Below are 27,982 nucleotides of genomic sequence, written 5' to 3' on the forward strand. Positions count from 1 at the left end.
ATCTCTCGAGTGAAATAGAAAAAGGTGGAATCGCTGAAAGTCTGAATCCTTCGAAGTTTATATTAATGATGAAGATTCCACCACAGACAAATTTTGAAGTTTATCATATGAGAAGGCTCAAGAAACTTTAATTTTGTAGACACGCGTTCTCTGTCCCGGTAATTGTGTTTAAAAAAACGATTCTGCACCCTCACATGAAGCAAGAAATTTAGAAATTAGGATGATTTGCTGAAAGTATTTGTCAATTTATTTTATTTTTATTTTTTTTTTATAAGAAAAGTGAGGAAAAACCAATTAATGAAAACAAATCTATCATTGGAATACCATCAGGGAGAGTCTATTTATACTATAAATTACTGATACAAACGGGATTAAAAAAGTAGAAAAGTAAAAAAACAATACAGTTAGAAAAGATAAACGAAGGTAGTAAATCTAAGAATCAAATACTGAATTATCTAGAAACGAGGAAGGAACGAGATATAAAAAATACTGTTCTCAAGGAATATTTCAAAAACAAGAAACATACAAACGAGCAAAGATGAATCAACAAAACAAATCTTGCGCTAATTGATAAAAATAATTACTTACAAACTACTTAAAACAAATGATAAAATCCAATAATTATCGATAATCTGTATATACAACGGTGACATCAGTTTTTTGTTTCCCTTACACTTGAGGCTACTTTAGCAAAGAGGACATAACCTTCTGAGACTACTGATGCAAACAATTGTTCAGTCAAAATTTGATTAGGACTGGTAAAACTAAATTTCATTTTTGAATTACCCGAGTGCATGTTTTTGTATTGTAAAAAGGCCTCTGATACAGTGAATTATATATTGAAATGCAATATATAATAGTTACATTCTTTCCTAAGACTATTATCTCAAGTTCACGTAGGTACTTTCTTCTTAATAGAGTGCAAGAATTGAGGTGACACAGAGGAAGAAGTTCACAATTGATTACAATTTATCTGCATCCTCCGATCTACAAATTCTTACATAAATGTTTCTTCTTTTGCAACACACTTGTTGTGCACACTTCATTATAAAATGCACAGTTCAATCACTGAGGGCAAAGGGGGGAAAAGATTTGCTCCTGTTAATGGACAGTTTTGATTTCTCGGCAGGATTACAGCTGTGCCAAAAAAAAAAAAAAAACGCCGAATAAACATTTGAATGTTGCCAAATTCACTCTTAAAAAATACTTACTCTTACGGATTGTTATGCACAATTTTCATTAACAATTTTTTGCCACTTTAAATCAAATTCTCTGAAAATTTTCAAGCAAACTACTTAACATTTTTCCAAAATTTTGTAAGTTGTCGAAGGAAATTTGGCAACGTTTGAAGGCTCATGTGCCGTTTTTCTTTAGCGCGGAGGAATAGAACTCAAGATAAAAGTGGTGAGTAGCTTGACTTATTCAAAACTCTGTAAGTCAATCACAAAATACTAATATCTAGAGGTTTAGGAATGCTCTTTTAATTTATTTGAGCTTTTCTGAAAACATTCTTGAAGAATATTACATTTCCCATGAAAAGATTTTAGCTGACGTAGGAACTACGTCTATTGTCTTTGCCCAATTTTATGTGATAATATCTTCACTACATTTTACTGTCAAAATACTGTATCCTGATTGATAAAATACCTATTGACTCACAACTCACAACCAATGGTCTGAATTAGTCTCATGACCAATCGAACTGCACCATTGTGGTTAGAGTTAACCTGTCTTTTTGGATGGTTGAAAACTGGAGTGAAAAGAAAGCATTATAAAAGAATCTTAAAAACAAGTCTTTCATGTGATACAATGTAGAGATATGAATCGCTAGCATTGCCGTTTTTATCTCTTTATAGAATATCAGCTCTACTTCAAATGAATTCAAACGGATTAAAACATAGAGAAAAATGTTTGCTTATCATTATTTTCTTCTCCTTGAACGACGTTGTTTCTAGATCGATGTCATCAGATAGGTAAAAAGTTGAGGAACCTAATTCATTTTTCTTTTCTTTTATGTGGTAAGCAGCTTTGAAGGACTTTCTAATAATTGGTTGTAGTTTTAATTAAAGTTCTAAATTTACAATTATGTAACTGACTTATTTTTCCTGTACAGCCATTTGATTTAGTCGGTAAAGATTTATGAATCACTTGCTTACAAATAAAAACGAAAATGAAATAAGCTTACAAGTTGTCCACGGCTGGTTTGAGAGTTTTGAGTGTTTCAAATTGGCTTCAAAAGTTCAGAGGCAGAAAAATATAGGTGCATGGAGAAAGTCCCTTGAATATAATTTGTTTACAATTTCAACCTCTAAACATGACACACCTTAGATTCCTTACTGAGCATGGCACAAAATTAAAGTTTGGGAACTTTTAAAGTATACAACCCCTAATTTCGAAACAACTCAAAAAGTTAAGAAACAAACAAGCTGATCGATGAACAAGCAACAAATTAAACGTATATACAATAAACAACTTTTTTTGAAGATGTAAATATTAAATGAATAGGTAGGTTGGTCTTTCAATAATAATAATAATAATAATGGGGGGGGGGGGGGTCCGTCTTTTAGGCGTGGTGAAAGTCATAATAATAGTAATAAAAAAAGAACAACCATGCGTAATTTCACTGAAAAACAGCAATGAATTGTACATGATCTTGAATTGGTGAAAAAGGAATAATCATACCAACGACAAAGGTAGAATACAAATCTAAAATTCACAATCATAAGTTTTAATAATTGGAAATTAAGAGGAAGAGAGGTCAAAAAAATTAAGAGTTTGAATGACAAAAATTTACTCCATGAAAATTGAGGAGTTTGATGCAAGCCGACTTTCAGGTAAAAAAAGAACCTTGAGCTGAAGGCTCTCTTGCACCTACCTCCGCAATGGACCACTAGACAAAATACGAATGAAAGCATTCTTACACATGTTTCCTGCTTAAAATTCCAGATAGAACACAACTTGGACAATGAAAATTGCTAAAATTACTCCTGACCGAGATATTTAATGTTTTTTTAATGTTTTCTGATGCATAAATTCAAACCTTCTACTCAAGAAAAAACAAAACTTTACCCCCAATTAAATCGCACACTATACATTGCAGCAATAAGACTACTTGCAAAGACTTGCAGCATGGAAATATGCCGGCCTCAATCTTGGCCCTGGTGGCTCGGTGGTTGCACGTTGTTTACACTTTAAACAAAACAGGGCAGAGAGGGAACTTTGCTTGATAAGGAAGCCCACCACAACCGTTGTAGTGCACCATTTGACTCTTGAAAAGTATTGTTTTTCATTTGAACAGGCAATTCAGATTTACCAATATCACTGCTAACTGAAAACATTCATATCTTACTTTGCAGTTACTTTAAGCAATTTTTGTTACCCGAATCTAATTCTACGTAAAATTGTAATAAAGAAGCAAGTATCAGAAAGCTGCTAGAGGTATTTTTCAAATCAAATCCAAGCATTTAACCTGTTTAAAGGACAGACAAAGCTTGTTTTGTTTTTGGCAATGATACGTCTTTGGTCTTTAGTTTCCTTGCCGGAAATCAAGACTCTTAAATCAAGAAAAGATTTAAATAAGAAAAAGGGGAAACACAGAAAAGTTGATGGAAATTTGTGAATTTTTAAATGTTAAGAAATAAAGGAAGACTTTTTCTCAGTGAAAAGTAAATGAGGAGAGAAAAAGATCATTGTGGATGTCGGCGCCAGTTTTTGACTTAAGCTACCGTTGTCTTAAAAAGAACTCTAGCGATTCTGTATTATGGCTCCATTGAGAGACATGAACCATTGAGAAAACAAAAGCAAGCAAATAATCGGACAAAAACTGGCCTTACACTAAATTACGTAGTAAGGTTTCAAAGGATTTTTTTTGCCAAGAAAATAAAATTTAGCCCTTATTAAAAACAAAAAAGATCTGAGTAAAAAATAAAGGTCAGAGAGATATTAATGAGGTTACAAGCTATTCGATTTGAATTATGCTGCTTTTCAAACAGTGCTCATGCACACAGGAAAGACAGTGGCATACTGTGAAAACAGAACGCGGTGGATAGACATTTTTTAAATGGCATTTTAAAAGTGGTTATAGCTTGAAATTTTGAGAGTTTATTCGTTATACCCAAGGTGCATGAATTAAATACTGGATCTTGGGTTTTTTGATTGTCAGTGAAAAAATAAAACACGAGGGAAAATTCTGTGGCCAAAATGCAGTCATTAAAAAAAAATATGTTGGTTCCAGTTGAAGGCATACTACGGCATACTTTAGTTATTAGACTCTTTGTAACAATTGTAAAGAAGCTCCTCTCTTGTTCACTTTATATGAAACGAGAATTTTGGTACATTCAGAGTTCAGTTAAGATAGATGGCTTATAATTACAGACGTCTCACTATTTATCCATCTTTGAATTAGACAAATATTGAATTGTGTCGAGAGAAAACTGCGAACGCCCATTTTACCAGCTTTGATATTTTGCATTAATAATACCTTTCAAGAGTCGATACAATCATAAAGTGGTGTAAAGTATATGGATACAGTTGAGCAAAACAAGTCACATCTGTGTTGCGGTTTCAAGATCTCATCCGATAGTTTAATGTTTTGGAAGGAAACTAACCGCCATCCTTACTCAAAAATTATTGCAACTTTTCCTGCCCGAAAGCTACATCCCCAAAATTTTAAGCAAAAATGTTGGTTGGCTTCCTTTCGAAAAGTTAGAAGAAAAAAAAAAAAAAAACAGGAGATGGATCAGATTTTGAAATATCAGAAAGTAGATGTGACTGTTTTGCTGAACTCTATTCCTTTAGGAATTAAAGTAGGTATCCCTAAAACGAGTCTTTACACCACTTTTATGATTGTATCTAACCTGGAAAAATATGTTTGATCAAAGCAAACTCAAGACTGGTGAAATGAATGCACCCAATCTTGAGTTTTGATAAAGATACAATTATTTCTCCGACTCACTCTTGTCTTCACAATTTGCAACTAAAAACTTTACTCTCGGTCTACTGGTGGGTGAAAAATATTGCATGAGGCTTTCATTTCCCTCTAGTCTTGGACTAAAAAGGGGTAATCAAACTAAAAATAAAATTATCATAATCAAATCAAAACCCTAAAAAAAAAAAAAAATTAGAATAGCACAAGTTACGCTTTGGAAGTTGATGGAGCGGTTTCTTTTGAACTACCAGCTAATCCAAGGACCTCTTCACAAATCTGTTTATAACACCATGAATCTCCTTTGAGCCTCTTGCGCCGAATTCCAACTATTGTCGATGTAAGATTCGATGATCCAGCGATGGACGGAATGAGACAAACTTCTAATTCAAACGATAATTTGCAACTTTTTCCTTGCCAAACATCTGCTTTGCCTCTTAGCATAAATCTGTTGAAACAAGACCATATGATGACCGTTAGAGTTTACGACAAATATTTTAAAGCTTGGGAATATGATATATTAGAGTGACAGTTTCTTTAGTTATTCACACTGTTAACTATTTACACACAGCAATTATCCCAGATTTGCAGGAAGCTTGAAATTTTAAGAACAATGAAATAATTTAGAATGAAAAATTACTTTCACTGAAATCTAATACACAAAAAATTATAGTGCATGTTTATAGGGATGGGTAAAACAGTTATCTGGTTATTATGTATCTCTCAGCAGTCACTAAAAGCTCTCAAGCCTTCTAAATTTTCATTTCTGGTAACGCTTAGTTCTGGCATTATACCGGGCCAATTTTCATGATTTTAGCGGCTATCTACAGACAATTGTCTCTAGATGAGCCAGCTTTATTCAGATTTTTTGCATATGGCCCAGGTTTTTGTACATGACATGGTGAAGTCGCGAATTCTCCCACTTAAACAATATAAATTTTTATTTTCTGTCATAGTTCGTTCAAGCCTCCTACTAGGCCGATTTCCATGATTTTGGGGCTATTGACAGATGATAGTCTCTAGATGAGCCCGCTATAATCAGATTTTGGAAGTAGGACCCAGGTTTTTTTAAATAAGAGTAGACCAAGGAGCTGAGAGAGGGGGCAAAATTTGAAATTCCCGCCAATGAAAAATGGCTCTATTCCGTTCGTTCCGTCTCGTTTCAGTCTTGGCGGGAAGTTTGAAATAAATGCAGATTTTTTTATTCCATTCTTATTAGTCCAATCGCTCCCAGCCAACGGGAGATTGGACAAATGAGTCGGGTATGAAAATCATTTCATTTTTTTTGGTCGTTCTTTTGTCAAATCGGGCCTAAGAGAGCGCAAAGCGCACTATAGGGGTTGGGCCGCGTAGCGGCCAAGGGGTATAGCCTAACCCTAGTTACTACTGTATGTTGAGTTTGATGGCTATTTTAATTCTATTGAAGACTTATGATAATGTCATGAAAGAGGAGTGAACAAAAAAGACAGGATTCAAACGAACAAATCTTACCCTTTGGCTTTGCTTTCAATCCCTTTATTTGCCAAGGCTTGTTTCAACTGTTCTAGAACTTCTGTGGGGTTAGAGCTAGATGCTGTCGATACATTTAGTAAAGCCTAGAGTGTACAGATGAAAGAAGAATTAAAATTTGTTTAGGGAACACTTAAAGGACTTCATTGAAAAACTCAAATTAGTTTCAAATCTGTTAACTTGCCAGAATTAAATGTGATCAGATCTGTAAAAAGGGACCATATGGAAGGATTTTCCGTGACTTTTTGCAAACACTTGAACCACATTCCTTGACAACCTCAACATATTTGTCTTGAAGCTTCAGAACTAATATCTCCTTCAATTTTTGAGATTTTAGGGTCAAACTTGCGCCAAAATATTATAGATTTTCCTCCTCTGTACATTTGAAAAAAGTGAAGGCAAATTCTCTCCCAAAAGATACGGCCTCTTTTTTGCAGATTCAGTCACAAATATATTCTGTTAATAGACATTAAAAATCAGAGCAAATAATTATGAATATAAACTTAAAAAAATGATGACGCAACATCAGACAATTCAATTTGTGAGCATCACTTATTTCTGTGGTGAGTTTCATTTGTTCAGTAGAATTTCAATGCCTGAAGTAAGTCCATTTAAAAATATTGCATAAATGTGTTACCCAGCAACACAAAAAAATTCACTCAATAGTCATTGATTGCAGGGTGCAGTTTTGTCCATTATATTTATAACAAATTGCTGTAACTTAGAAGCTTGAAAATTCTTTTCTTCAGAGTTTTGATGCAAAAAAGATCTTCATTTTCAAATTCCCCGAATTTTCCATGACTGTTTTTACATTAAAATGCTGAATTCGCACAATTTTTTCAATGTAAAACTGATACATTTGTTTTGGTTCTGAGAGGACAGAAAAATTACTTCCTTTCTACTACTTTTGACTACTGAAGCCGAAAATGACACAGCTTTTTCTAGGATCTGCCAGTTTTCTAAAAAGACGCATTTTATGCCACCGAGAAAAGCAATTTTTTGGATAATTGATCTGCATTATAAAAAAAAAAAAAGAGGTCGTTTTCGACTTCAGCGAAGGAAAGTAAGTGAAAGAGGCATCAACAGATACCTAAGTAAAATTTAAGTTTCCTGTCCTTTCAAATGCAAAAAATTGATGGACAGAGTGCTAAACAATGTATCTCCATTTGCAACGTTGCAGACTTTCCGTCTTACTTTATTTTTCTTTGAAAAACTAGTTAACGCAATTTCTTAGGGTCTCAGTTGACTTTTCTTCTCTGATAGCAGAATTTTCTGTTTAAGTTCAAGCTATGAAGAAAAATAAAATAAGAACGGAAATTTTGAGACACTGCAATAAAGATACGTGGCTTTACACTTCGGTCATTGAAATGTATCAGTTTTACATGGTGGTGTGCGGTCGGATTAAGTGCTATTTGATAGGAAAAATTTCCTTTGTCTGACATGGCAGGAGAAATTTTTAGGCATTCATAATTGGGTCAGTTGAGTTGGTTAAAAAATCATGTTTTGATGCTTAATTTTTGTAGATAAGCTAAGAATAATAGGAACGTTACAAACAGCAACTTTCTACGTTCAATATTAACCGAGATATCGCCCTTTGAAAATTCCAGTTTTCAATGTCATCCACCGTAGTAGGGACACCCTTGGTTTCTTCCACCTCGCTTTCATCAGTCAGTGTGATGGACATTTGTACAGGTTACTCAACGTGAAATTCGAATGAAAGCAAGGTGGAAGAAACCAAGGATGTCACTTTTGCGATGGATGACATCATAAACCGAATGTTTCAAAGGACAATATCTCGGTTAATATTAAACATAGAAAGTTGCTGTTTGGACGGATCTTAATATTTTCATCTAATCTACAAAAATCAAGCATCAAAGCACGATTCTGTGACCACCGCAATTGACCCATTGTTTCCTGATGTATTCATGGCAATTAAATCTGTATATGACCTTTGACACCTCTATAATGTAGAAATTTTCTGGTAAATCACATTCTCCAACAGAAAATCTATTTTTTTAAGGAAATTCTTAATTTCTAGAAAACTGGTTGGTAAATGTGGAACACCAAAGTAATTGTTCAACTCAGCACTAAAAATTAAACATATAACTGCTACCAAACGCCCAGCAATATCTTTGGAGCAGACCTAAGCTGCCGTGCCATGGAATAACGTTGTATGAACATTTGGACGGAGTTAAACAGAAAGGAACCGAGCCACATCGGGATCGAACTAAGAAAAAGAGGTTTAAAGTATGGCTCCTGCATAAGACTCAATGTAAAAGATAAACTTTAAGTTCAATTTCTGCAAAATTTGCTCCATTAAAAACTTTGAATTTTTGGCGATAGATAGAAGAGCAGTGGTTGAGTTCAAAAGCACTCATACTAACTCAATTTTTTCCAAAATGTGGGTTGGTTCCTTTCTGCTTAACTCAGTCTATTTGAGAGTTACCAAATTTCCTCTGAAAAAACGTTCATTTACAGAGAGAGTGGTGAGTATTTGCTCTTGAAATTTTCAAATAATTTAGATCTGATTATGATTGAAATTTGAAATTCACTGAAAAATTGAAGAAAAATATTCCCAGATTTCTGTGAAAATTCAAATTTTATCAAGGGACGTCTGAAGGCTTGTACAGCATTCTCCCTTAGAACGTCAGTATATTACACTTTGCTGACTGGAAAAAATTAGTGTTCAACTTACTTTGCCAGCAAGTACGGCTGGTTCCAATTTAGTAGTTCCTTTCTTTCGAGGCGTCAACACCTGCCTGACTTGATTGAATTTCTTTTCAATATTTGTTAAAAGTTTGTAAGCAGAACTAGGAGTGCTGGGCGTTGCACTTGGAGCAGGAGAGTTCGGACACCTGAAAAGGACAAACCTCAATTAAGTTAGGTTCATACTGAAGACCAATTAAATATCAGAAAAATATGAATATTTAAATGGTTGGTGGCACCCACTTTTTTCGATCCATTATCTGAAAGCATGGAGTGAACTAGGATCTTAAGAATTTTTCAGATTTTTTTTAACTCTGAATAACAAAAAAAAACCTATTTTGAAAATCCCAAAATTGGGGAGAACGACGTTTGCTGATTGGCTGAACTCATATTCAGTCATCGCCTTACTACATCTACTCAACAGTCGGCAACTGATTAGTTAGATTTTGATTAGCTTCTTTTCCTCCTAGAAACATATCTTGACATTTTTAACGGAATTTTCAATGTTTCCACAAAATTGTACAAACAAAAAACTACACTAGGTACAACCATGGAAAAATGTCCTGCCACTGACCCATTACCACCACACGTCTGTTTTTACAAAAACTATGATCCTCTCCTTGAAACCGATTATTGAAACAGTGGGCTTCTAGACAAGATATAAAGTAAAGTACTATGCAACATGGTTCCAAACGGGTCACATGATGGAAAGTCTGGAGATCAACTCCTCAACGAGATACATACGATTATAATTAAGATCGGAAAGAATACAAATGGCGTCATTTGTATAATCAAACACTTGATCTGTGTTAAAAATATGTAACTGTTGATATCTGGTTCAGAAGTTGATTGTCGAACTTACCATTGTGCATTTAGTGTGTGTCTTCTACATAAGATTAGGGAGAGAAAGCATGCTACTTTTTTCTAGTTCAGATCTTCCCTAGTGACCCATTAGGCCTAATTTTTAGATAGTCTTTATATTTTGACACTTTAAACAATCTTCAAAAATTGAAAAACTTCACCTTGGCAAGATAGCTATTAAGTAAAACTAGGACAGAAATTAGCAATAAAAATAGAATTTAAGTTCTGTGTACTAAAACTGAATGAATCTCCTGAAACTATGTATTCTTTGTAGAAAATAAAAAATAAAAGATCTAACTGGTCGTGCAGTGGATGAACATTACCTCGTTGAGTTTTCATTGCTATCAGAGCTAGCAGCATACATTTTCCTTTTAACTGGGGTCGCAGCGACAGGAGCTAGATGAAAATGAAAACAATTGGTGAAAAAACAGTCTTTAAGATCAATACAATTGACAAGATGATTAAAAGTTTCATTACCGCTGGCCAGGTTGGCCTAGTGGTCAGCGCGTCTGACTCTAGGTCAATAAGTATGGGGTTCAGATCCTGGAAGTGGCATTTAATTTTCACGGAACTGACGAGTGGATCTGTAGATTCTGCTCGGCCTTAATCCCTGAAAATTTGAAAGACTGGAGCATGAATGTCCCTATTGCTCCGTCTAAGGACAGTAAATCTACTTTATAGATGGCTGTAGGCTGCTAATGGAACAAAAGCCAATAAGCCAGAACACAATTCGCGCAACAAAAATTAGTGAAATCAACTTATAGTAAGATATTTAACATTTTCCAATGTGTAAATTAAAACCTCCCGCTCATGCAACGAAAGTTAACATGAGTCAAATAAAAACCTTACGACAGTGGGTGTTGATTATTTTATTTAAAAATTAAGAAAATAGGATATGTCATTGATTTTTTAAACCCACGGATCAATTACGATTTACCCTCCAATAGTCGACACATAGTTGTGTAATTAAGTTGCGACTATGAAACTTTTTTCTTTACATGTTCACACTTCTTTAGCTTGGCATTGAGGAGAAGCCCCCAGTTTCATGCCGATTTTTCTCCTGGTATTTCATGGTTTTTCTGATGTAAGGAAAAGTGATTAAATGGTCTATTTGAGAGAAGTACTTCAATTGACTCCAAAACATTCAGCTTGGTCTCAACTTTCATCGTCCATTTTGCGGCTGACTTGAAACACAGGGATACACTGTTTTAACTATTCAAAATTAACAAACAATGCAATTTTTTTTTTTTTTTTAATTTATTAATTTAAATAACTTTCAATTTGGTTGAAATGGATTTAAATTGGATATCCTTGCTGTGATTGTTGCATTACATAGTCAATGAAACCTTAAATTAAACTTTTTAAAGACGTAACTGATACCTTGAAAAAGTATGAGACAAAAATAAATACTACTTACTTCGAGAGGATTCTTTCAGAGGACTTCTTGCACGTTTCCGTAAAGTTCGCTTCCTAGTTGAGTCTTCGGCAGAGGGCGTTTTATCATTGGTGATGCCTAAAGCTACAAAAAAAATAGATATATACATACATAGTTTTGTACGTAAAAAAGTTTAGTCAAAATTCTTGGAAACATTTCAGTCAAACATGTAGATAAGAAACTGGGGCTAGACAAATTCTTTGAAGAATTGAAAAAACAAATTTTAGACTAATTTTTTAGTCTGAGATTTTTCCATGATGAGTAGATTTTGCACCTCAACATGTTTAAAGCTTTTCCACTTTATATTCCATCAGTTCTCAAATGCATGCTCCTAAAATTCTAATTTTTTTTTCATAAATACAGCTGGTCTGATTTCATGAGACTCATAATTTTAATGCAAAGCTGACCGTGGAGCAATATGGAATCATGAATTGGCTGTAAGGACACTGAGATTTGACCCTGGACTGAGGTAGCTACTAACTGCATTCATGCTGTAATATTCCAAGATAGTAGCTTGAGATCAACTGGATGTAAAAGTTTGAAATATATGTGAGTACAATGCACTTACATATCTGCGTAGATGTTTTCAATGGTTTCATTTCTGGGGGAATAGGTGAATTCATGAAGCTGCTTGGCGAATTTGCCATAACATTTTGACGCTATACGTTAAAAAAAAAAAAAAGAATTGATTAAAATGGAGAGATGAAAATTAATAACAGCAAAATTGGAATGAGATGTGAAAGAGAGAATCAGCAAAATTTAAAAGAGAGGCAAATCATTCGAAGATTAAACTTGGGACTTTTTGACATGAAAAATAATTTCTTTAAGCAATGGAATTATTCAAGAGGATTGAAAATTCAACTTCAATTCAGAGCATCACAAAGGCAAACATTTCTGGATTGATCAGGGGCGAACTCAAAGCCCTGAGAACAGATTTTAAAAACAAGAAGACCTGCTCAATTTAATGTAAAACTCACATTTTCCCCAAAATCAAGATGAAGATGGTGTACTTTTTCCAAAATCACGACAATATCCACTCACAGAGTAAAACAAGGTTGTCCTCTTGACATTTTTGAGGACATGAAGATTTCTGGGATGGAAAGACCAATTTGAAAAATGAGGAAGGAATTAGGAAACTACCTACATATCTACAGAGTATATGGACAGATCTATTCCATCCATCTGTGATGAACTTAGGACATGATAATTCGAAACTTTAAAACCTGATACTTTTAAAAGAAATTATTTGTAATAAAAACAACAAATCTTGGTAACTTTGAAGACAAAGACTTTATGGCAGAAATTGCACAGAAATTCATTGTGTTAAATGTGCTTGGTTGAAATCTGATATCATTTTTACTGAAGTCTATGGTCTATCAGTCAGTGGCGTGGCGTGAATTGCTATATATCGATTGTTATGCCATTTAAACCTATGGTAAAGAATCGATTATTAAGGTGTTCGCTGCGAACACCCTGTTTATCGATCCTTTTCCGTAGATTTAAATGGCATAACAATCAATATATCGCAATTCACGCCACGCCACTGCTATCAGTGATTGTGGTTGAAGGCTTCACTTCTTTCATCCTCAAAAAGCTCTAAAAAAAATTTAATGATCAATGATGATAAATTAATAATAGACATACTTGAAGGGCACAAAACTTATGCAAAGAAACACCAGTTACTTAAAAGTAAGCTGAGATTTAATCGAAAAAATTGACAACTTACGGAGCTGATAGAATACGGAGTTCGAGTTGGCACTCTCCAAACTGGATTCAGTTTCAGAGGTAGAGACTGCCGTTTGCGGGAGACCAAAATCAGGTAAGTCGCCGTGTCGTAATCATAATCCCATCTACTCAGCTTTGCCCACATGTCATTGGAGCTTAAATTGTGGTGCTCTGCCAGAAGAGACACGCAAGCATCATCTTTCATATGGAAATCATACAAAGGCTCAAACGAGACCGGCTCATTGTAACCTGAAATGGTCATGAATTTAATTGATTGACATAAACGGAAAGTGTTTCTAGGATGCACTTTTTGGGGTCTTTTAGTTTTTGAAACTGACCAAAACTTGGATTGTTGAAACTTTGAATGACCTTAGTCAATAGTTGTTGAGAGTTGGAGGAGGGTTTTCTTTAATAGAAATGTCTGCATCATGCAAAGCTGATTTGGAACCAGTTGAGGACCTGGTTCTGTGCCCAATAATTTTAATTATGGTAAATGTTGATTCCAGTTTTGGTCCTGATTCCGCTGAAACTCTTAGGGTTCCAGAATTCTGCCCCCCCCCCCCCCCCCCCCCACGTTTCAGTTTGGACCCTGGCAAATAATTCAAGGCAGTTAAGTAAGTAAATTTATTTTCCAGAGAGAATGAAAAATGGCAAAATGGCTGGTAGATTTAATAATCAGTAAAAAGTAATAAGAATTGAATGGCATCAAATTAATATGAAGATCTTAACAAAAAAGTTTTTACCTAATTGAACCCACTCGTGATTTAAAAGTTCTTTTACAGTCACCCTACGAAGAGGATCTAAGGTAAGCATTCTTTTGATTAAGCGTTTGCTGCCTTGTGAAAGCCATGCAGGTTCTTCATAACGGCCTCTCTAAAATCAGAAAAGAAAATCACTAAAAAATTAATCGATGCTAAAAAGTTGCTGGGTTAGGTATGATGATGACATAGGACAACATTTCATTAGAAAAGTAACAACAGAACGAAGGTTTTTTTCATGAATATTTTACTAGAGTTCTTATGCATTGGAGTAATAAAGAAACCACTGGAATAAGAACCTTGCTGCTAAAATAGTCAAAATTGAAACGAGTGTATAAAAAAGGGTTTCATGCATAAATGGGAACAAAAATCTTCTAATGTATCAATCAAAAAAAATGCCAAGGTTTAATTCATATTTTCCCCCCATCTGGATAAATTGATGGAATATATCGCCTGTCTTTCAGATTGATCAGAAATTGACATAATACAGAGGGGACCCTCGTAAAACTGTAAGACTTCCACCCTAGGCATCTATTGAACAGTATTGACATTTCCTTTTGAGGGAGTTTTAAGTAAATCTTGATAATCCAAGATGTTAAATATCAACTCATAAAACCTACACAAAAAATTGTAGGACTATTTTGCTGAAGCGTGTTTTTGCCTCACGTCGTTTTCCTAGCACTTTTTCATTCCTTGTGTATCATACCCATTGGTCTTTAGCATAAATGATATCAGCTGACTGCAGATGGCTATGAATTTCGGTTTTTACTCGATGAAACTCTACTATTCCCAACTACTGACCCTACTACTACTAAGGAAATGATAACTGAAGCTTGCAAAAAAAAAGGCAAGTTGTGGTGGGACACACCAAACTTTTGAAGCTGTTGATACAAATTTTACTGCGATTTAGCCTTGCTTGTCTCCTGTAAATTTTAGTTATCTTCATAGGTGTTTGTTTTTTTTTTTTTTTTTTTTTTTTTTTTTTTTTTTGCAAATTATGGTTATTCCAGGTAAGTAGAATTTTAATGAGTAAAAATGACAGTTCATACCTATGTGCTGCTTGTAGATGTCATCCATCTTAAACACATAGGCGCAAAACACATAGGTAATGGAATTTTTTGGGTAGGTTTAGCGAGATGAAATTTGGCATACTGCATCATTGGGAGTTACTTCAGACTTCTTAAAGAAGAGAAATTTATACCGTAAAATAGACGACTCTGGGTTCCTGTTGGATGTACATTGGTTAAAATACATTTGGTCCAACTAATGAATCATAAAAGGGTATCAAAAGTGAAGTATAAGATGATCCATAAAAAATAAAATAAGGATGGAGCCAAGAGATTGAAACCTTACCAAAATTTTTCTATAGAGAACTTCAATTCTATCACTGTCGAAAGGTAAAAATCCGCAAAGAATGGCATAGAGCAAAACACCCATACTCCAGACATCCACCTCCGGTCCGAGGTATTTTTTCCCTTGAATCAGCTCAGGGGCAGCATACGTGGGTGAGCCACATGATGTCAGGAGTTGAACGTCAAGGCCACCAATTGGCTTTGCACACAATCCAAAATCGATCAATTTCAAAGTTTGGTCGTGATCCAACAATACATTTTCTGGTTTCAGATCCCGATGAGCATAGCCCAAACTATGCAGGTATGCAACAGCTGACAAGATTTGCCGGAAGAAAGATCTCGACTCCATTTCACTCAGTCGATTTTTTTCTACAATATGATCAAACAACTCTCCGCCAGAACAATATTCAATGACCATGAAATAGTGTGTTTCAGTCTCAATAACTTGGTATAGTTGGCAAATGTGATGATGAGAAAACTGCTTAAGGGCCTTGATTTCTTGTTCAATTCTTGGTAAATCATCACCGAGACATGCTTTTTCCATTATCTTTATGGCTACTTTCTCACCAGTTAGAATGTGAGTGGCCAACTTAACTTTTCCAAACCCGCCGGTTCCAATTGTTTTCTCAAGAATATAGAGATTCTTAAGAGCCAAAAATCCAGACACCTTCATCTGTAATAATAAAAAAAAAAAGAATTTGAGATCAAATACAATTAAAGGGTGTAAAACTTAAATTTGATGAAAAATTTAGAATTAGACCGATGCTGTCAGAATAATTTTACATGGTGGTTCCAAATTGATGCTGCTTGGATCAGCAATCTCAAAATCTTTTGTGAAAATTAGAAATTTCTTTTTAAATCAAGACAAAAGAAACCGATTTTTTAGCTCAAAACAATCTCCTTAAATTCATTTTCATGAACTAGTAAGCATATCAATGGATAAATATGAAAACCATGTGTCATAGTTTTGAACATTGCTGAAGACTACTTTTCATGACTCTTCTTCATTATGCGGAGAATTAAGCGACACAATATTTTTCCAATTCCATGATTTTTTTCCTATGTTGGAAGATTATTTGATGAACGTTTCAAACAATGGAATTGACCACTTTCCCTCTTGAAAAATAAATTATGCGTAGCAATTTTGTAATACCACAATCAGGCTACATGGTTTCTGAATTCAGCTATGGATGTGAGCCGTTCAACTCAGGTGAATAAGTAAGTAATTACTGATTTGTCTATCACTAAAAAAGTTTATCATTAATGCTAAAAACATACTATTTAAAAGGGAGTATTCAAACTTCAAAATTAATTCTAAGGATTCTAGTAGAAATTCTGCGAATACTATGTGAGGAAGAGGGGACGTTTTTCTTCAGTGATAATCTGTAAAATCCATAACTAATACTTCTGTACTCTCTGAAACCATCAAGAATGAGACATCTCGAAGTGCATTAGAATAAGTGCTTCTTAGCCACACCTTATTACAGCGTGGATAACCAATACCTACTTAGTTACCTCCGCATTTTTATTTATCTCTGCAATTTGGCGGAAAATCTCACCAAGTGAATTCAGAACTGGACGTATTTATGCTAAATGGAACAATGTGCAAGTGGAAAGATGGGGTGTGCTCGTTAGTTGAGGGCCATAAGAATGAATGGGAATTTAAAAATGCCAGTGACATCAGCGGCAACGATCAAGCCCAGGCAAGCCAGGGAGATGGGTGGCGGAACTCTTTAACTCATGAGCCCTGTCCACAACGCTCTTGTGACATACCCACGGCTCATGTGTTAGCGCTTAACTCCTTATGATTTAATGTAGAATCCCGCTTTAACATTTTCTCAAAAGGTACTATAGCCACTTTTACATTGTTTCTTATGCAGTTTGTACAGGCACAACCCATCTTCAAACATGCACGAAGTTCCTTTTAGCATAAATACGTCCGACTTTTGGTAGATATTTGCCTGTTAAAATGAATTGGAGGCGTAGAGCTTTTAGGACATCTCAATCAAGGCAGGATGTTCCTAATTCATTGAGTTTTTTTTGACAAAACGAAGAAATTTGCATCAGACAATGAAGCTTCGCCCAAAGAGAGGCATCGATTAGGTACATTCTCTGAAGTTCAACTGTAATGTATTTCTGTGAATAATTATTGAAAAACTAAGAAAATTTGAGGAGAGAAGAAAATACTTACCTTTGGGGAAGTCCAATAGCAAAATCTTACAGGAAATGGATGGGCCTGGGGTGCTTCAGAAGTTTGGAATTGAGACTTTTCTGAGCTTAAAACTTGTACAATAATACTTTCAGAAAATTAGGTCTTGAGAAGTATTCAATGAGCAAATGAATCACATAAGTCATGTTCAAAAATTTAAGTATATCATGGGTAAAGCTTGACACAGGGACATGAACAATAATCACCACGTTAATTTAAACTCAAACCGGAACGTAAACAGGTAAAAGATAACCGTCAGTCATGAGGAAAAAACAATCATTTTTTGCAGACTGTATGAACAGTACAAGTATGTTCTCTTTGGAGGTCCCGCTTAAAAGTTTTGGGGTGCTTTGCTTACGTCATTCAGTACTTAGCTATGATTGGCTATAAATGAGGGGGTGAAGTGCGATGTAAGCTGGTCCTCAAACATGATTGGCTAACTTGTTAGACGTCTTAGGTCATCCTTCCTCCAGTTCACTATTCTTGCCAATACCTTTCCGCATTGTTATTGTTTTGTGAGTCAGTTTATTTAAAAAGTCCGTAAATTGAATTAATTTTAAGTTCATATAAGTTTAACTTTAGTTTCTCCGTCTGCAGAATATCGGAGATTATAAAGTGTAGCCTTTCATGTGTTAAAAAAGACGTTTTCCCGTCTATTATGAGACAGAATTTCATGTTATTTCTGTCCAAAGATTACGAACTACCTTGAGAGGATGGCTGTCCTTGCCATTTAAATCCTCAATAATAATAATCTGAAACATTTAGGCTGATCAGAAATGAAGTGACCGCGTTTTTTTTTAGACTGATTTTTGCTCCTCATCATCGAAGGAGTCATTAAGGTGAGTCTTGCTCCAAAGAACTCAACTTTTCGTAGACATGAGACCAACCTTGATGTGTCGAGGGAGTGATCTCCAAAGTAAACTAACCTCTGTTTTTCCTGCAGTATCACAACCCATAAAACTCCTCTAATCAAAATTTTTTACCCACAGTAAATTGACCAGATTTCCCACGCAATTATTTCAAAGCCCTAAACAGTTGGAAGAGGTTTACACTCCGACGAAGATTTTTATTTGTTGGTTGATTGAACGCAAATTTATTTATTCATTTTAGAAGAAAAAATGTTTACAAGAGAAAAAAATTCTTACATACATTCTTTACAAATTCCTATCCCATGTATCTGTTGTCTAAAACTTTGTAGAATACCATGTTGCGAGCACTTTTGTCATAGTGCGCTTTCTCTCAACCATTTCATTCCATGAGATATTGCGTAAGTAGTGCCGGGATTTGGTGACACCCAAGGCGGAATTGAAACTCCAACCATGCCAGAAGAAAGGCAAGAACTTTCACCCTTTAAGCTCCATTTTACTTTCTTATCCATGTTATCTGAAGATCAAGGTAGTGCTTGCATGCTTACCTTGTCCGTGTACTAGGATCAGATGCGCTCTCTCTGTCAGTGTATAATCTCTTGTTAAATATGCACATTGCTGGAAGGCGACAGTGAAACTGTCTCTTTAGTTTAAATAGTTCTACAGGAAGGAAAATTCAGGTAAAGGCTTCTAAAAATTTGGAGTCAAAGTGTCGGATTCACTAACTATGACACTGAGATTGTAGGGAAGCAGAGGTTCCATCAGGCAGCAGCAAGTTTTCCAGCGCAAAACATATAGATTCGATTGGGAGACTGATGTCACCCCAATTTATACTCAATCAAGGTTCATTCCCAGTCTAACCTAGGCTCGAAGACCATTGTTGTGACCTAGCTATCGCTGCTGTAGTTTGCTGACTTCTAGACTGGTCATGAGAAAGACTTGATCACTGCTGGATGCTCCAATGTTTAAATATGAAGATTCTACAAAATTTTTATTTGCCAAGCATTTTTATCTGTTTGATGTAATGTAATTCAATTTCATTTTGCTTTTTCTGCAGGATGGGGCAAACGTTGGCAGAGCCTGTAACAGAGAAGGAATCGGAGTGTTGTCAGAACAATCAATTCAAAGTCGGATCAAGTTGTATGCAAGGATGGCGTGTGAATATGGAAGATGCGCATACCCACATCCTCTCCTTACCAGATGATACAGGAACAGCATTTTTTGGTGTCTACGACGGCCACGGAGGTAAGTAATCATGCCATGCTATGTTTGGACAACTACCATCTTCAAGTCTGTTTATCCCATTTAAGTTATATCCAAAATCATTGTTTTCTCACATAATTAGGTAGGTAAGTCCAAAATAATTTGAAGTTGTCTTGGTCTCAGTGACTTGCAGCTTCTCCGCTTGATATACGTTATGCTGTTGGTTGCTGCCATAAAATTTTCAGCTTGTTGAAATGATGAGAAGAATAATATATGTTGAAGGAAGATGGTTAAGAATATTAGCTCCTACATAAATTGATTATACCTAAACAGCCTGAAATAATCCAAGCTGTGGTAGATGTATTTGCAGTAAAATTATGTGAATGCTGAGTAGAAAATAAAGGGTCAACAGATTCACACAAAACCAAAAATATAAAATTAGGATCTAAATCAACTATTTTTGGATCAAATTAGTAAGTAATCCAAACCACGGTTTGCGACAATTTGGAAAACCTGGAAAGTCGGGGAATTTATGGCAACCTAGATCAGCCAGGAAAGGACTCTACAACAAAACGGCCAAATTGGCCTAAACACGGAATCCTACAATTTTCCTAGGGATGAAAGAGGGTCTTGCCAGACACTTAAAACTGGTCTTATTTTTTGCCTTGTATCCCGGGGAAAAGGGGAGAGAGGGGGTCAAAGTCAAAACCTGTAAAGTAGCATAACTTCTCAATGGTACGTCGTAAAAAGATGATCTTGGTGTCAAAATTTCCCGAAAAATGAGAGCTATCAGAATATATGTATAAAATTGATACTATTTCAAAATTTGACCTACTTTTGGGGGCATTATGCAAAGTCCCCCTTTCATAATTCGTTTTTCGAGATTTTCGGTCGTTAAGTTTGCACAGAGCAAAACAAAAATAATCTTAAATAAAAGTAGAGCGGTTAAGGTTTAAAATAAGCCCAAGTTCATCTTGGGGAAACAATTAGAAGCGGAGTTATGAGACTTCAAAGGTGGCGCGGCGCGCGGGAACCTTGTATGTTCCGAATCTCAAGGTCACCTGCGCCCTCGGGATTGCTCGTAAGTGGCGAGTTTTTGTATTTTTATGCTTCTGTAGATTGTATTCAAAGTGAATCATTTAATAGAGATGGAATATTCGGAATTTATGGATAGTTCGGAAATTACGGCTACACACACGCGCGCACGCAGCAGTTCCCCTCTTTTTTCCTCACCTAACTTGTAAATCCTTTTTTGAATTCAGGATCTTTGGTGGCACAGTATGCAGGAAAGCATTTACACAAGTTCATTCTCAAAAGACCGGAATACAGTGAGAGGAAAATACCGGAAGCCTTGAAATATGTAAGTTTGTAATGTAATTTTTTTTCATACCTATATTGCTGAATGAGATGTGTTATATTACCTGGGAACAGTCCCCTTTTTTACCATACAATACATGTAGCTGTATTATGGATAGTTAGCACAGCATTGTTTGGTCGCAAAAGGGATTAGATGCACTTATTTTAATCCTAGTCAACGAAATAGTTCATCTAAGTTAAATCTTATCTTAAAGTGATGGAGTTCTCGTAGTTTTCACTTGACTATGTAATCATGCAGTATTATCACAATGGTAAAACTTTCTAGGTTATCCAATATGATTATTAGGGACCAAGCTCAAAACAGCGAGGTCTCAAAATGTCTTTGAAAAAATTAAGGCAATATCATTAACCCACAATATCTACCTCTGTCAGATGAGCTTAGTCGCCACAGTATTTGGTAGAAAAAACTGATGGAGGTGATCAAACTGCCACGAAAACTACCCCCTTCTCCATGACTCCATGCGGAATGACGCTTGCTTTTATGGGAACATCAATAATGAGATTGAGCAAATCGGCTTGCGATCTTAAACTTGGTGTTGAACCTAAATTTCCACGACGAAAGATGACAGTGATGATTTCAGCCCACTAACTGCAATTTGACGTTGTTATATCACTCATGCAATGTTTTCCTTATCTAAGATTAATTTTCGATGGTTCCAATGTAACCAATAAAACATGACCAAATTCAAACTTTGCGTTAGTTATCTATTGTATTATACAGCAGGTTTTGCAATTGGTAAATACAGTGTGTTTTATAACAATAGCCAAGTTTGAATGCACACCGCTCACTCTAAAGTATCATGCTGATGAACAAAATATCAAGGCTCAGCCTTGTATTCTTCGACCACGGATTCCACAGCCATATTCGTGTGAGGTGTTTGTTCATCGTCAATAAGCAGGCAACTTAAACCTTTTGCAGCTACTCTAATTTTTAATCAATTTTTCTCTCAGCTAACACAAAAAAAAGTTAGATAATAACTGAAAATTTGGTTCTCATGATACATTAGACTGGTGCAATAAAAGCAAATAGTATAACTGACTCATTCTAGAATTAGTGAATTTGATGGCAGAAAAATATTAATCTTCAATGATAACTGCAAATTGGCTGAATACAGCGAGTCAAAAATACCAATGCTGCATTTCTCTTAATCAAGTATACAGTAGGACTTTGATCTATCGAATTTCACGGGGACCGATGTATCGATCCATTAAATCGTTCAATCTGTTAATTTGAATCAGCTTGAAGTCCTTGAAGGGACCAGGCGATGGATCTGTCAAATTGCAATCCAATGAATTGAGGTCTTAACGTTCATTCAGTGACATTCAATTAATTTTCTCCTTGGAGTGCTACAATGATTTACTTACCTAATTCATGTTTTCCCTCAGGGTTTTCTGGATGTGGATGCAGCCATGTTAGAAGATGATGATGTAAAAGAAGAACTCTCAGGAAGCACTGCTGTCACGATTCTCATCAAAGATGGGACCCTTTATTGTGTAAGTGATTCCCTGTACATCATTATTTCACGCTCATACCTTGTTCTCTGCTCGGTTAATTATTTTTTTTTCTTTATTATTACTCATTGGTTCATTACCATACTATAGGTTACTCAATTCATCGCTCCTCCAACATAAGAGCGTATCTTCATTTTCATGTGAGCCACAAAAACATGGAGTCATATTTACAACTGGGCTTACGTTAAAATGAAGGTACATCCTTACGTTGGAGGAGCGATATATTATGACAGTAGAAAATGTGTACAGAACCCTGCCCAGACCTTATGGGAAATGGCTCTCTTTACAGTCTGATAAAACTTGGATTTGTTGTTCAGCTAGTCATTCTGATCTGGAGTTCTCAAGGGGCGAAAGAGATCCCTGGAGAGGTTTTCGAGATATTCGCCGTTTTATGTGCGAGAATTGAGGTTTTGCTGGCTGAACCATTGTGCGATGCTCCTTGTGCCCTTCCCTTCCAGTCCACTCCGGCCGCTCTCCACCTCCTCGCCACCCATATCGGAGGCTCGGACTCCGATGCTCAAGAGGCTACGCTCATCATCGCCGAGCCGGGTGATCTTTATCACCGTGAACGTCGGAGTCCGAGCCTCGGGTATGGGTGGCGGGGAAGCGGAGAGCGGCAGGAGTGGACTGAAAGGGAAGGGCACAAGAAGCACCGCACAATGGTACGGCCAGTGAAACCTGAATTTACGCACTTAAAAAGGCGAATATCTCAAAAACAGCTCGTGGGATCTCTTTCGGCCCATGAGAACTTTTGATCAGAATGACTAGCTGAGCAACATATCAAAGTTTCATCAGATTGTAGAGAGAGCCATTTCCCATAAGGTCTGTGCGGAGTTCTTTGACGTAAAATATACTTCAGTAATTTAATATATTCATAATAAATATTTGTGTCCACTCGTCAGAAAAGAGGCCTCAGTTGTCAGAAGTAAATGTCAAAAAATTAATATTTCAGTTCTTAACTGAAAATGCTCTTCAAACAGTTGAAGTGTAAAACCTTAAAATCGAACCAAAACTTTGTAAAACAATATCAATTATGTGCAACTACTAAGTCAAAGTGCAACCTTCAGTACTAATGTTTGGTTCTGTTTTAGGCTAATGTTGGAGATTCCAGAGCTGTTGCCTGCGTGAAAGGCAAAGTTGTAGTCTTAAGCGAGGACCATAAGCCCTCAAACGAAAAAGAAATGGCACGCATTCAACAAGCTGGAGGTTGGGTAGAATTTAACCGGGTCAATGGCAACTTAGCATTGTCACGTGCTCTAGGAGATTTTGTCTTCAAGCGAAATGGCAAAAAGAAAGTTGAAGAGCAAATAGTCATTGGTATGTTTCACTTTCACTTTTTAAAGTATTTTTCTGTAGCTGAAATTCTTCTTTCAGTAAAAAGTTCTGTTTTGTATTTTTTTTGTCAGGAACATTAATGCGTTTTAAATTATTTAAATTAGAATTGATGTAATGGTTTGATTCGATCCAACATTTTGAAGTAGATCACAAGTGGCAGAAGGTAACCAACACGATTACGTCGTTTTCAAATCTGTGCAACTTTTTCTTTGCTTTGAAAAATACTCAATATGTATTTACAGCACTATAATTTACATGTCATTTTCATTTACATTTTCCTTTAAAATTAACAATTTTATGGAAAAAAATACAAAAGTTACTAACTATTGTAAGTCATTCTTACAGATAAAGATGAAGATGCACAATTGTCACAACATTGTAATTGCACCAGTTCCCTCCCGCTAAATGCAATCCAATTATGGGCTGCTTCAAAGAACTAAAACAATCCTTTCCGTAAAGGGCTTTTTTTCTAGCCTTCTTGCTTTTCTTTTGTCTTATGAAAAAAGAGAATGAAATGCATAAATGAAATTGATAAATAATGGTCCTAGTAGCACCCAAGCTGAAAATTTTTTTGAACAAATCCTCTGCCTTTGTTGAATTATTAACAATTATCTGTCAGATTCTCAGTGATTATTGGGGTGAATTAGAACTTGCAAATGTGTTCAACTACTTTAGCAAAGGACCATTTTTTCACGTAATACAAAACAGCAGCATTAGCCGGTCACTACATGTTTTGCGAAGTTACACATCAAACTATTGCTAAAGGACTTTGAAGGTTGAAAGTTGGAGGGAAAAGGGTGCAAATTAGCACTGGACACCAGTATATACTGTTCTCTTGTGGAGTAATGTGAGCTTACTGCTTTTTTTTTTTTAATGGATGTCATTTTTTGTGCCCTCACCACATTCTACCAACTTCTTTTTTTTCAAATAGGACGATTTTTTTCTATTCTAGTAGAATCATCAAGTTCATTTGAATTGGATTAGCAGAATTTTGAAAGAATTTAACTCTAAAAATATGGTTGTTTACGTTTCCCCTTTCTGCACTAAGATGGCAGTTTTCAAACCCTTCAATTTAGTTTGCTAAATTTCACTTGTAAGCTCATTTAATAGGCATATTTAATGTGATTAGAATAATCATTGTTATTTTTAATTAATTTTAATTTTCTTTCTTTCCTTTCCTAGCTGTGCCGGATGTAGAAGTTAGGGAAATAACACCTGACTGGGAATTCATTGTCATGGCATGTGATGGAATTTGGGATGTTCTTTCAAATGAGGTCAGTATATCATACTTAAAATCATTTGACTCCTGAAAAATTTTCAAACCTTACCCTAATTGAGTGGCTTGCATCAAAAACTGTCCAACTCAATTGTTCATGAAGTTTAAAGAGCTTTTAGACAAGACAAAAAATTGAAGGGGTAGTGAAGTGATATTTTTCTTTTCAAAACCACACTATTAACAGTTTCCACATATCCATAACTTTTTAAATAATAATTCAAACACCTTAAAAATTTGCATGGAGCACCGGAAGTATCATCTTTTTAAGTTTGCCAAATGTTTTTGCATTACACTAATCATTGTGGAGGCAAGGGGCCTCAAAAAATCAAACTTTTTCTCTTTGATTCTACTTTTCTTCGTGCAGACTTATCTTACCAACTTATCATTCAAATTCACCCAAAATTTACTTTTCAATGAATCTAACCTGAAATTCCAATCCAACTAATCAAAATTCTCATGGTTTCTCTCTGAATGAATCAGATTTTGATAAAGATATTAAAAATGTTTTCACTTTTCTCTTTGTGACAGCTTAATTTTAGGTAACAAAATTATATTTTCCCAATGACAGAGTTCTCAAGCCAGGATATCACAACTTGGCATATAATTTTAACTTGTAGATATTTCAGCAAATCCAAGATGGTGGATGTCATGGTTGAATGAACTCAAATGGAATGTCCATGTTCGGTTAGGTTTGTAGGTGATATCGTAGATTTTCTGTCTTAATTTACTTTTTCAAAAGATGACTAATCATTGCACTGTGAAAATTTATATCAGAATGTCATTACTTTCAAAACTGATAAAAGAAGAAGCAAAGTGTTTAGAACATCGAAATGGAGATACATGTTGTTGTATCTTTTGCAGTCAGTATGTGTTTATTGAAAATTGAAAATGTTGATTTTGCAGGAGGTAGTGGAATTTGTAAGGGTACGAATCAGTCTTGGAATGGAGCCGGAAGATATTTGCGAAGATCTTATGACGAGATGCCTGGCACCAGACTGCACAATGGGAGGACTTGGTTGTGATAATATGACTGTAGTAATAATCTGTTGCCTCCATGGCAGACCGTACAAAGAGCTCCAAGACAAATGCTACGTAGTCCACAATGCAACTAAATCAACTGCAGACTCATAAAAATAAAATTTCAGGAAGTGTTGAAACAGGATTCACCGACCATCAGGTATTTCTTTCATTTTACTACCCAAAAAAATTGAATTTTCCCCCTCACCATGATAGACTATTAATTTGACGATTACAGTGAAAAAGCTGGCCGCAGAAAAAAGTAGATGAGCACCATATGTTACTACATGAAAGTATTAACTACATGCCCTTCATCTGATCTCCCATATCATGTTTTACATGTTTTAAGTTAAATGAGTTTCTGTTCGGTTTCTCCTTTTGTTACCAGTTCACCTTTTTTCCTAAAAAAAATGTGTAATGTTTGAACGTGATAACTCCTATATTATTACTTACCAATAGTATAAATAAAATTGAAGAAATGCCTGAAAATCTTAGATCATTTGACTGGCATGTCACCGCAGGTGAAGATATTGTCAGGGCTATAAATATCTCCCTCGTTAAAATTCTTGCCAGTCATCTACATTGATACTGCTGATCATGGGTAATTTTCTGTGTATTTAATTGTAATCAAAAGTTGCTTTTTATGGGGTCGTAAATTTCTGAAATAATGTATAGTACCAACCCTAAAGTGCCATACAATAAAAAAATCATTATTTTTTAAGGAAATCGTCTGTATTTGTTGTTCGCTGAAGTTTGTAATTACCATGTTACTATTTTAATTTTAATTCAACTGCATTTAAGCCATATTCATGATGAAAAGAAGTGAATTGTATTTTTACAGTGCAGTAATATTTTATCTAGCAGAGAAAGCAGATGCATGTAGACTTTTGTCAGTCAAACAGCAGGCTTCAGATTTTTTCTCATTTTCAAACTACCAAGTAAATCGGTTATGCTGTATCTTATTACAGCTAAGCCAAAGAAAACAGTATCCAGACATTCATGAGTTGTCTATTTTCTTCCACTACTAATTACCTAATTACCTGGAGATTTTGTGAATCTTTTTCTTTGAATTTTCTTTGAAATCTAAGCTAGTGTATCAGAAAAGTTCAAGGATTTTTTTTTTATTTTACCTTTGCTCTGAAATGTATATTTTGGTGGAGAAAATGTTAAATGTTCATATGCTGCCTTTCCTCAGTTAACAGAGTTATATTCCTCATATTTCATCGTCTCTCTGATGTAAGGGCATATGTCAATCTCCTTTTGAGCCGTGTTCTCCGTATCACTCCATGCCTTTCAGGGCTTACGTGGAAATAGAGACGTGTCCTTACATCAGAAGGGCAACGAATTATGCTGTAAGTGAATGAACAAGCAGATTAGCTCCCTCCTTTTTGCATTTATATGTTATTGTTTCTATCTGATTTATAGACCATTGAGTATATGAAATTTACTGCTGAGGTTATAGTGGCTAATTGTGATCGAAATTCTTAAACTTTTCTTGAAATATCCTTAGCTTGAAAAATTTAAGTGCTCTGTGTATGTATTAATATCCCAATACTTACATTTTTTCTTCAATAGGATTTCAGGTCAATGAAAATTTTTGCATCAAAAGCATCTCTCTATCTATTTAATGAAAAGTCATCTGGTCTCGCTAGTATGAATGAAAAATAATGCCTGTTTTCCTTGATCTAAAACACCAAAAAAAAAAAAAAAAAAAGAAAAGAAAACAAAAGGGTTTTTTATCTGAAGAGTTGAAAATAACTTCTTTGTATCCTTTCTGCCAATTCAGGCCATTGAAACAGATCTGAAACTGAAATTAAGCTTTATTTGCGTATATGATCATTATGAACAGTCAAGACATTCAGAATCGTTAATGTAAATGTGTTTTTAAGTCCATGTAATCATTGTTTTTTTTATTTA

The 27,982-nt window shown here is 35.2% G+C and overlaps 2 protein-coding genes across 2 annotated transcripts; one reads left to right on the forward strand and one right to left on the reverse strand.

Annotated features, from left to right (window-relative positions):
* Window positions 1-310: 310 nt before the first annotated feature.
* Window positions 311-17,760, reverse strand: LOC109038567 (maternal embryonic leucine zipper kinase). The gene is made up of 10 exons (XM_019053660.2): window positions 17,462-17,760; window positions 15,272-15,943; window positions 13,904-14,033; window positions 13,162-13,409; window positions 12,004-12,094; window positions 11,418-11,519; window positions 10,324-10,396; window positions 9,129-9,288; window positions 6,416-6,519; window positions 311-5,372 (listed from the first exon to the last, which is right to left on the reverse strand). The coding sequence occupies exons 2-10, from the start codon at window positions 15,941-15,943 to the stop codon at window positions 5,135-5,137; spliced, it is 1,818 nt and encodes a 605-aa protein (XP_018909205.1). The 5' UTR covers window positions 17,462-17,760; the 3' UTR covers window positions 311-5,134.
* Window positions 17,761-17,954: 194 nt separating this feature from the next.
* LOC109038566 (probable protein phosphatase 2C T23F11.1) lies at window positions 17,955-27,794 on the forward strand. The gene is made up of 7 exons (XM_019053659.2): window positions 17,955-18,318; window positions 19,403-19,590; window positions 20,811-20,908; window positions 22,312-22,419; window positions 23,529-23,754; window positions 24,955-25,046; window positions 25,952-27,794. The coding sequence occupies exons 2-7, from the start codon at window positions 19,404-19,406 to the stop codon at window positions 26,177-26,179; spliced, it is 939 nt and encodes a 312-aa protein (XP_018909204.1). The 5' UTR covers window positions 17,955-18,318; window position 19,403; the 3' UTR covers window positions 26,180-27,794.
* The last annotated feature ends 188 nt before the right edge of the window (window positions 27,795-27,982 follow it).

Source organism: Bemisia tabaci, chromosome 3 (assembly GCF_918797505.1).
Source record: "Bemisia tabaci chromosome 3, PGI_BMITA_v3".
NCBI classification, from domain to species: Eukaryota; Metazoa; Arthropoda; class Insecta; order Hemiptera; family Aleyrodidae; genus Bemisia; species Bemisia tabaci.

What these genes read in the sequence shown, in the direction of transcription:
- LOC109038567 (XM_019053660.2), bottom strand. Translation starts at nt 15,943, where the DNA reads ATGAAGGTGTCTGGATTTTTGGCTCTTAAGAATCTCTATATTCTTGAG. An exon ending in CTCCGTATTCTATCAGCTCC is followed by an intron (nt 12,095 to 13,161) that starts GTAAGTTGTCAA and finishes TTTAACGTATAG; the next exon opens with CGTCAAAATGTTATGGCAAA. An exon ending in CAGCCGTACTTGCTGGCAAA is followed by an intron (nt 6,520 to 9,128) that starts GTAAGTTGAACA and finishes TGTACACTCTAG; the next exon opens with GCTTTACTAAATGTATCGAC.
- LOC109038566 (XM_019053659.2), top strand. Translation starts at nt 19,404, where the DNA reads ATGGGGCAAACGTTGGCAGAGCCTGTAACAGAGAAGGAATCGGAGTGT. An exon ending in TGTCTACGACGGCCACGGAG is followed by an intron (nt 19,591 to 20,810) that starts GTAAGTAATCAT and finishes TTTTGAATTCAG; the next exon opens with GATCTTTGGTGGCACAGTAT. An exon ending in TGAAGAGCAAATAGTCATTG is followed by an intron (nt 23,755 to 24,954) that starts GTATGTTTCACT and finishes TTCCTTTCCTAG; the next exon opens with CTGTGCCGGATGTAGAAGTT.